Below are 10,278 nucleotides of genomic sequence, written 5' to 3'. Positions count from 1 at the left end.
GAAGAAAGCAGGCTTTGAAGTCATTGACTTGGACTAAAATCCTGGTTTCCTCACTTCCTAGTTGGCTCTAACTTCGAGCAAGCTACTTGACCCTTTTGATCCTTAGTTTCCTTATCTATAAAGTGGAGATCAGAATACTTCATACAGGATTACCTAGTACATAGAAAGGAGTTATCAGAAAGATAGTTCTCTTCCCCTACTGTGATTTCCTGGTAGCATATGGAAAGTCTTAATATTCTTACTGGATTTTTCTCAGGCTCAGAGTTCTGGAGTGACTTCCCGTGGCTGGAAGGTCTGCATTGACATATCTGGTCTTTGAGTCTGGGCTAGGTATTTTCAGATTTGCTAGACCTCACTTATTTCCTATCAGTTGTCTTTTAGTCTAATTCTAGATTTTAAGTTACTCCAATCTGTAAGTGCCCTTTTTCTGGTTTTGCAACTGCTTGCTCTGGATCTGCTCTGATTTCTACTCTAAGATGGAATTCTAGGATCCTTGAGGATGAAAAGTCCTACTGTGTGGGCAGTGACAGAACCATTCTTCTTTATCAGAGAGATTATTTTTTTTAATTGCAGGACTGCAAAGGTCCTTTGTCCACAAATATTTATGGAGCACCTACTGTGTGCCAGGCATGGTTCTGGGAGCTAGACATAGAGCAATGAATAAAATCAACAAAGTCTTTATGTACATGGAGATTACATTCTACATTTCAGTGAGGCAGAGATAGGGGATCAGTGAGACATAATATTTAAGTAAACAATTCCATGGACAGGATAGTTTATTCACAGTAATAAAATCCTGTGAGAAAACAAAACAGAACAATATGAGTGCCACGTGGCATGTGTAGGGGCCTGTAGGGGCAACTTGAGATTTGTGGTTAGAGAAGGCTGTTCATTACTCTTATTCACATCCCACCTTCCCCACCCTGACTCGTCCCCAAATTCCCATCTGCCAATCTAGTGATTGCCGCTGTGACTTGGTGAAAGGTTGGGAGGCAGGAATTATAGGTGACAGTTATTTGGAAAAAGGGACTGTTAATGGAGGGGTAGGAATGTTCCTATGGTTGCTGGCTTAGCCATATCTGGCTAGTCTCTTCTTTCAGTCTTTGAAGATGGGCCACAAAGCAGAATCTGTCCCTGGGTGGGAGCAGGTACACAGGAGTAATAGGAAAAGCCTTCTGAGCTTATGCTAGAGCATAACAGTATGAAAGACTTGCTAGATCAGGATCCAAGTATTTTCTCAAAGCAGAATGAATTAGACAACAACCTTCCTGAATACATACTCAGAGCAAAGGATTCAGAGGGTTGCGCGGGGAGGGGTGTGGGTGTGGGTGTGGGTGTGTGTGTGTGTGAGAGTTACAGAGAGAATGTGTGTGTGTTTGCTTTCACATGAGGATGAGAGGGAAGGATGAAAAGGGAAAAAAAGAGCTAAGAGTCCAACTGGACATTGTCTAGCTGAAACATAAAACATTTTGCAAATTATATGCTATACTCTCTGGCCTCTTTTTTTGAAGACCACTGATCTTAAATGTGAATAAGGTCAGGATAATTTTAATACTTTTAAAATAGGTTATTATCACAATGGTATATAAACATATAGGATGGGAAATCTTTATAAATTATATTAATGTCATAGAACAAGATAATGAGTGAGTTAAAGGCAGTTTTATATTTCTCAAAGGACAACCCAAGAATGGGATTTTTATTAGAGTAACAAAGAAAAATGATGCACTTAGAGCAACTAAAAGAAAGCCAAATGTAGTAAGAACTGAATAGCAAAGAAAAAAAAGATAGCCTAAAATAGGTTATATTTGTGAGGAAGGCAAGTAAAAATATTTCCCTGTATAACACAGATGGGAATTCCCTGAATTAATGGAGATGAAAGACATGTGTGGTTGTTTTAAGTCTGGGCATGCTTTTATTTCCTTCCTCTAGTCTGTGGGTTATAAAGGCAGACCGGTTGAAAAGGAAACTTTCATTGAGTTACTCCTCCTGTCTTTTATATATCAGGGGGGGAAAAAAGTGTTTGCTGTTGTTATATGGATGCAGTTCTCAGAATCTCACTAGAGGGTGGTGTTGGTTCTAAAACCGGAGGTCGCCACTGAACCACAGTACATTCATTATTGGGCTGCATTTATATTTAAAGAGAAGGTGAAGTCAAGCCTTCTCTGTCTTCCCTAGTAAGTTGGTAAAGGTCAAATCTGACACCTCCCAAGGGCCCCATCCAGTTCTGGCTGGTTGCAGCCCCAGAGGAGCCAGGTAAAGTAGCGAAGAGATTCCTGGAGGAGTTGGGTGGCAGATTCTAATTTCAGTTCCTGCACTAACTAGTAGACAAGGCTCCCCTGGGCCTTCATCATACCTGTCAAATAAAAGGGCTGTCCTAGATGATCCCTGAATCCCCATGCATCTCTAAAATTCTGAGATTCTAACAAAATTCTTGGTCTAAAAGGCTGAAGAATTTCTCATACTCTTGGCTAGACTGAGGAACAAGTAAAATCTCAAATTATTAAATTATTAATAATTAAGATACAAAATTTAATGTTATAAATGAGGTTTAATACATGAATAGATTCTAATATAGAAAAAACTTTTAAATTAAAATGTCAAGTTGTTGTCCTAGCAGGGAGTCTTTAGAGCCATCATTTGCATCTGAACACTCTGTGCCTAATTTCAGTGACTAAATGCATCATCCAAAGATATCTCTCCCCTTGGTCACCAGCTTACTGGAAATGAACAAAATATGTTTGTTTATATAGAATTTTCTAGAGATAGGAGGTTGAACCATTGTCAAATAGGAGTGATTTAGAATAGAGACTAAACTCCCCATCCCACCGGCACTTATCTGACTTATATCATATCTGGGTTTTGTTAGGAGTCACTCTCCAGAGAAATTTGGTTGGTTCAGTTTCCTTTTACCCTCACCTCCTTTATCTGACCTCTCTTCCTTGTCATATTTATTCCCATTGCAGAGTGAACGTAGAATCCTTTCATGGAACCTGAAACAAATTATGGAACTCCGGCATCCCAGTAAGCCCTAGTTTATCTCCTCATGGACTTGACTTCTAAGGAGTGGCCTGAGAACCTGCAATGAACACCTCACCTTGTGAAGCTTCACTCTGTCACCCCAAACGCTTTGACATTAATACTCAACACCCCCTTTTCTGCCAGTTGCTTTGTTTTGCAGACCGTTTCCTCCCCCACCTGCCTCCCACCACCTCGGATTTTGTTGCATCTTCGGACTCTTTTCGCAAATCTAAACTTCCTAAAATATACACGGAGCGCGTGCGGGTGCGCACACGCGCGCGTACACCCTCGCTCGAGTACACCAGCCCCGCCGGGCCGGCTCCCAGTTACGGAACACATTCCATTCTTCGCGCTCGGGCACACCCCTCCGCAGTGAGGATTGGTCGGGCAGACCCCCCAGTCGGCGAGGCAGGCTCCTAAGAGGTCCAGACGCCTGCCAATCCCCACGGGCTGTCAAAACAAGTCTCCCTCCCTGTCACAACAGAGCGGAGTGGAGGCCGCCACCGCCGCCGCCGCACTTCCTGGGGCCGCGGCGCTGCAGTCTGCGGGCAGGTGGCGGGTGCGCCCGGCTGCAGTCGCCAGCTCCGGCCCCCCTCGGGCCACGCGCGTCCGGGCTCCGGAGGCCGCCTGGCTGGGCGCCCGGTGCCTTTTGTCTGACGTAGAGCGGGCGTTTGCATCACATTTCGGATACCACCTTCTATTTTTCGCCTCTCCTTCTCCCTCCGGCTCACATCTCCTCCCCACTCTCGCCACCAGACCCGCCGGACTGCTAGCCTCCTGGACCAAAGCCTGAGGACGTCTCTGCCCGAGCGATGCCTCCTCTCCAGAAAGTTGCCGCCGCCGCCGCCGCTGCCACCGCCGCCGCCGAGCGGTGAAACAAAGTCTGGCGGGGCCGTCTCCCGGTGCACGAGCGCACCCGTGCCCAGCGGCTGGGCTCTGCTGCCGGGCGTCCCGTCTCTGCCCCGGGAGCCTGAAACGCGCCGTGCCATGGCAGAAGGCGCGGCCGGCAGGGAGGGTCCAGCGCCGACCGATGCGGCTGGGGGCGAAGACGACCCCCGAGTGGGCCCTGACGCCGCCGGGGACTGCGCGGCGGCCGCCGCTGGGGGCAGGATGAGAGACCGTCGCAGCGGGGTCGCACTGCCGAGCGCCGTGGGGGCCCCAGCGGACAGCGAGGCTGGCCTCCTAGAGGCTGCACGGGCGACCCCCCGGCGCAGCAGCATCATCAAGGTAAGGGAAGCTGCGCCGCTCCAGGAGCGTGGGTGTGGGTAGCGGGTGGGTTGGGGACCCAGGCAGGATGTACCGTGTCCGGAGGCATCGCAAGCTCGGCATTGTTTTCTCCCACCTCTTTCACTGCTAAACCTTCCTTCCTCGTCCGGCGGTTCCCAGACTCAGCTCTCAGCCATGAAAAGCAGAAGTGACTTTTTTCCCCCTTACAGCCGAGGAAAAGTTCCGCTCTGCGTCTTTGCGTTTTGATGGATGCTTTTCCTCATTTTCTCTGCAAGCTTCACTAAACCACTGATGGTAGGAGGAAGGGAGGACGGACTCAGGATACATGCAGACCTACGGATGGTTGTGCACTACTCTACAGCGAAGGGTTAGCTTTTCCCATACAGTAAAGGAAATGCCCAGCTTACTCTCAAGTGAAAAAAAAAATCCTCTCTGGACTCGAACGCTCCCGAAATACCAAGACACGTCAACTTTCTGGGTAGGCAGGCAGAGTTTTCAGTGGATCTTGCAGCACTGCAAAGAGGATGGAAGGGTCCCTGGTTTTTGCACTGCAGAAAGCACAACTGGAAAGCAATCAATTTCCCAAGCATTATCCCTGGTCCTTGTGGTTACCACCACATCAGGGAAAATGCTTCCTGCCCCCTAACCACTCCACAGGATTTCTATCCATCCATTTAGGAAGGAATTTACAAACCTCTCATACCCTTTCTCTTTCTGCCTTCCACTTGGGGCTTGTTACCTCTGTTTGAGATTTTATCCTTTGGGTGCATGACTTTGGGGTAAGGCTCTTTGGGGTAAGAACTCTTGCACAAGCTCTGGAAAAGGGCCTCAGCATAAATACATGTGAGTAATCTTGTGCATATGAGATTAAAATTGATTTTGATAGAGCAGTCAGTATGGAACTGTGTATATATATATATATATACACACACACACACACACACCCCAATAGTGACAGTGAAAGATAGACTTGGAACTACTTACTGTTCAATTTACTGAGTGTGCTAATACATTCAAAACTAGTGCTCAGGGTTAAGCTGTGTACCCACTACATACATAATGCATGTCTTTCCTCGAGCTTCCAGCGCCAGTGTAGGTACACTGCACCCATAGTACATCCACCTAGTTATAAGTATGGTCTTTTTCCCAACTCTGACACATGAAAGTTTCAAATGGATGCAGAGATTTCTATATTAAAAGAAGAGTGGATGTTAATTGCAAATGACTTGTTTCAGTTATTTTGTGGCTTTTGATTATGTGAAAGCGGGTGTTCTATTCCAGGTGTGAATTTAGATAAAAGGGAAATTATCACTTTTTTTTTAACCCACAGGTCAGAAAGCATTTTGTTTTGAAACTTAAAAATCATCGCAAGTAGGAAACATTGATACTACCTGTGGGCTTGTGTGTATAAAACAGGCTCTGCAAGGTAGTTTAAAGTGTATGATTATAAAGAGCTGTGGGCTCTATCATGCTGTAAAAAAATAAAAGTAATATACAAATTCTTGCAACTAAGTTTGCTACTTTTGAATTGTACAGTGCTGACATGTTCTTGGAAGAATTGCTGCTGAGTAATAGTGTCTCTTATTTTGAAGTTTCTTTTTGTGACAAAAAAGGAGGGAGACTATAGACTGTCAATTTGATCTTTCTCCTATTTAATAGTAAGTTAAACAAACACTTAGTAAATGGCCTTTAAAATTAAAGCTATGAGAAAATAAAGTGAATTATTATTTTACATTAGGTTTTATCAGAAAAGCAAAACATCAGATGTTATGAAGGAATATGAAGGGAAGACCCCCAGCCATTCCACAGTCCCACTGACATAGCTTCCCCAATTCTGTTAACACTTATGTACTTCTAAAATGTTCCATGCATATGTAAGCATATGTATTTTTATGTATGTATGATCAATTATTGAAGCTCCTGATTTATACATAAAATCTGGCTAGTCATACAGGCCTCATAGCTTCAAATTTGCTTGGAACATTTTTGATACCTAGAGGGTTGTCTGAGGTCATCGTGATAAACAAATTAATCTTTAAGGATATCCTGGCATTGGGCAGCAGTCGTTGGGGTCTGTCCCCAGAGGTCTTCATTCCCTTCAAGGGGACAAAAAGGCAGGTGGTGGGCTCTGTTCCACTTCCTCTCTGAGATCAAGAACCTTTCTGTTGACGTCTTGAATCTGCTGCCCAATGTTTGTTCACTTTAATGTAGTAAGAATGAGAGTTTCTAAAAAAGGTCTAGATCATATAAGAATTACATAGAACATGTTCTATATTGAGAGAAAATGCATTCTTCAAAGTTTTGCCAAGAGTTTTTTTTTTTTTTTGGCATTTAAACATACCCCAAAAAAGTAAGGTTTAGTACATTTTATATGAGTCAAAATATTAAATGCTATTCCAAATATCCAAGTGCAGCAATAATTGATATTCATGATCCTAACTCTGAGCCACTGAAAGATTGTGCATCATCAAATATTAAATTCTTTTCAGCTCAATTTAGGGTATTGTTTCAGAATAGTACATTCCTTTATCCTGCCAAAAACAGACTGTCTTGTATATTAATAAAAAGAATGTTTTCAGTAAATTTACCCTCCCTAATTTGTGAAAACATGTGTTTAGTTGAGAAAACAATTTCCTTCAGAGCTGATGAAAACAATGACAACATTTATCTGTACACATTTTCAGAAATTCTTTCTACCATCATTGTGTTTCTTCCCTTATATCACCAATCCTAGGCTTTAAAAGATTTGATGTGAGAATTAAACTGGTTCTCTTTAATCTGTCTTTTTTCTCTTTTCTATATGATTATTTCAACAGCATTGACATTGATAAATTATTCGTATTTTTTGGTAAGTGCATTGTTATATACCCCAATAATGCAGTAGAGTCCATCTTATTTCTTTTTGATGACCTTTGGTTTGAAATGACAAGTTAGGTACATGCGGAATTGATATATCTGACAGTTATTTACAATTCTGGCATTTGACTATATTTCTAATTAAGAAATTGGACCATTTTTCTATCTAGTATTTGATATCATACTTATATTTAAAATATTTAACATTTTAGATTATAGTTTATAGCTCTATAACTCTATAATATTCTGGAAATCAAAAGTAGCATAGCTTATTCCCTATATTAGATGGTGGGAACTAAAATACATACATCTTTTAAACATAGCAGTTGACATTTCTTCTATTATATGTAATGTATTGACAAGTTATACTTTTTTCCATTTCATTTTGATTCTACTGAAGTATGAATTCTCTAGACAAAGAAGAATAGAAATTGTCATTTGGATCTCATGGACGTGGGTATATGGGATGAAGATAGGAGTTGGGAATGAGGTGTGAGACCTGTACTGAAGCAGCTAAAGTAATGATTAGCTTGGGTGTTGTTTATGTCTCATTTTATATCATGGCCAGTCTCATGTTCATTGTGGGCTAGTGTAGTGGGTTTCTGAGCTGCAGCCTCAAAGATATACCTTGGGTACCAGCTGACCCATATCAAAATTGTGGCTCTCTTCAGAGGTGCAAGGGAATGGAATTCACATTAAGTGCCTCCTACTGTGAGTCAGATACCAAACTAGGAGCTTTCATACATTTTATCGCTTAATCCTCACAGGAAATTCTCTAAAGTAGGGAAGGGAAGCACAGAGAGCTACTGTTAAAATGTGGAGTAAGGATTCAAAGCCGCATCTGCTTAACTCCTTGTGCTGGCTCTCAGATGAAGGAAGTCCACAGCCTATGAACAATTTTTAAGTTAGAAACAACCTGAACACATAAGACATCAGCAGAAGAGTATGAATCTTGGGTCCCAAGGCTTGTGGGGTAAATTATCCTTTCTCTGCCCTACTCCTCCCAATTCAGAACATCTAGAGCTAGATAACTCTAGAAAGGGATTGTAGCCTCTCCTGTCTTTGACCATTTTATTAGGCCTGTGCTGTATTAGAATAGGCAGAGCAATTTGGTAGGTGCTCTGCTTGGTGTCAATATAGGAAGCTCACACCTGTTGTTTTACACCAGGCCCACTTCCCCTATGCCCGAGCAGACAGTAAAGTTTGTGAAGGGTTATATTCTCTGTTTAGGCTGATATTCAGAGGAAACAAATACCTGGGGCATAGGAATATATATTATTCTAGGGGAGTGAGAAAATAGGAGATCTTTATTTGGGGCACTGAAATCATTTTTTTAAAATAGAGAGTTATGAAGGGAAATCAAATGTGATTGAAAAATTACTTTAAAATGTTAGGCACACTATGAATTATACAGGCTTTGTATATTGACCTGGAAATTAATCAGCATTTATAGACTTCTTTTCCCTCTACAAATATGTGTTAAAAGTTCCAAACAAGGAACTTATGGATGAATTTTGGAAAAACACCTGATTGTGCAAAGGAGCTGGCCAGCCTTTACTATAAGGGGTACCGTGAGTGTACCCTGGCAGTTCCAGTTGGGGTTCTCCTGAAGTGTGATTCAGCTGTGTAAATAGCATTGAACCTCTTAGGTGGATTTGGTTTATTATCCCAGCAACTTCAGTTAGAATGTTTACTTTCTCTGAAATTACCATAGAAACATGGTGGCATTTCACCTTAGAAGTGGGTGCTTCTAATTGCGGTGCCTTCTACTGTGATTTCTTATAGCACCTCTCAAGAGAATTAAGACTAAACTTCAGGTAAAGAGCCTTGTCATACTTTGATGAAAGATTTTAGAAGTGCCTGTTGATTATTGTTTGCTACTAATAGTAGAATTCACACTATTTGTTTTCCCTTTTGAAAAATATATTAAAGTTAAAAAAGTATAAGTTAATTACATAGCCATTGAGGGGTTGAACACACATTATGATTAAGACTGAATAGTTGTTTTCCCAGTCTTTCCCTTTTTACGATGGAGAAAATAGGTAATTAAATTTTGTACAGTAAAATGTCAATTGAACATTTATTGCCAAGTAACACCTCAGGCACAGGAGGGCGTTATGAAAAGACATCAGGAGATGGCCGGCTTTACCTTGGTGCTGCTGAACAAACAATTCATTAGCTGGTTCTAGGCAATGCCAGAGCAACTGATCAGGCAGCAGCCCAAGAATCACTCAATGAAAGGATTGCAGCAGTCTTCCCAGCTTCCTCATTCATTTCTGTTCAGCTTTAATAACCGTGAGTATTAAAAATAACTCCATGTTCAGGAACAGTGTCCAAACTGAGATATGCACAGCATTGTATATTTATAAAAACTATCTAACTTTAAATGACTAAACAGAAGCAAGAAGCAGGAGTAAAGTCACTTTTTGAGCTTCCCATTGAGATCTCAGCACCTGTGAATGAACCATTGGTGATAAGATAAAGAGAATAATTTGATTGACTTTAAATCTAAGGTTATAAATCAGTAAACCTTGTTATAGTGAAACCTGTCAGTTCTGCAAAATTTCATATTTTGATAAGTGTTTTAATAATATTAAAAAAAGGTTTATTTTGTTGAATCTTATTCACCTCTGTATACTAGTTCATTTCTGTATTCTAGTTTCTATAATAGGGTAAAATAGATAGAGTTTATTGTAATTAATGATTATATTAAACTGATAATAACAGGACTAGTATTGGCCAGTGTATTGTGTTTTTCACCTAACATTGATGGCAACAAAATCATAGTAGTACAAAATATTGGAATAATCCTGTTCATTTAAAATTGGATTTGATTTGTAGTTTTATTTGTAACATCTTATGTGGCTGTGTTTAAGAGAAATATAATCTAGTTTATTTTCAATAGTGCCATTTTAACTTACCTCATTAATAATCAATCTAGCATTATTTTGAGAAACATAAGATTGTACATGGTAATTAGAAAAGAACCATTATCTAAATTATCATTATCACTCGGGAAAGAAGACAAGTTAATTTTGAAAACACTACAATCCATCCAAAAACAACATAAAACTAAACTACTGCTGGTAAGACTGCAAACTAGTACAACCTCTGTGGAAACCAATATGGAGATACCTCAAAGAGATACAAGTAGATCTACCATTTGATCCAGCA

General features: G+C 41.1%; 1 protein-coding gene across 1 annotated transcript in view; it reads left to right on the top strand.

Moving 5' to 3' along the window:
* Nucleotides 1-4,008: 4,008 nt before the first annotated feature.
* Nucleotides 4,009-10,278, top strand: part of PLCL1 (phospholipase C-like 1) — a 341,549-nt gene continuing 335,279 nt past the window's right edge. The window contains exon 1 of the mRNA XM_012641647.1: nt 4,009-4,248. Coding sequence (XP_012497101.1) covers nt 4,009-4,248 — 240 coding nt within the window. The remainder of the gene's footprint in view (nt 4,249-10,278) is intronic.

Source organism: Propithecus coquereli, unplaced genomic scaffold (genome assembly GCF_000956105.1).
Source record: "Propithecus coquereli isolate 6110/MARCELLA unplaced genomic scaffold, Pcoq_1.0 Scaffold167, whole genome shotgun sequence".
Classification (NCBI taxonomy): domain Eukaryota; kingdom Metazoa; phylum Chordata; class Mammalia; order Primates; family Indriidae; genus Propithecus; species Propithecus coquereli.
The sequence above is the reverse complement of the archived record's forward strand: the minus strand, read 5'-3'. Positions and strand labels throughout refer to the sequence as shown.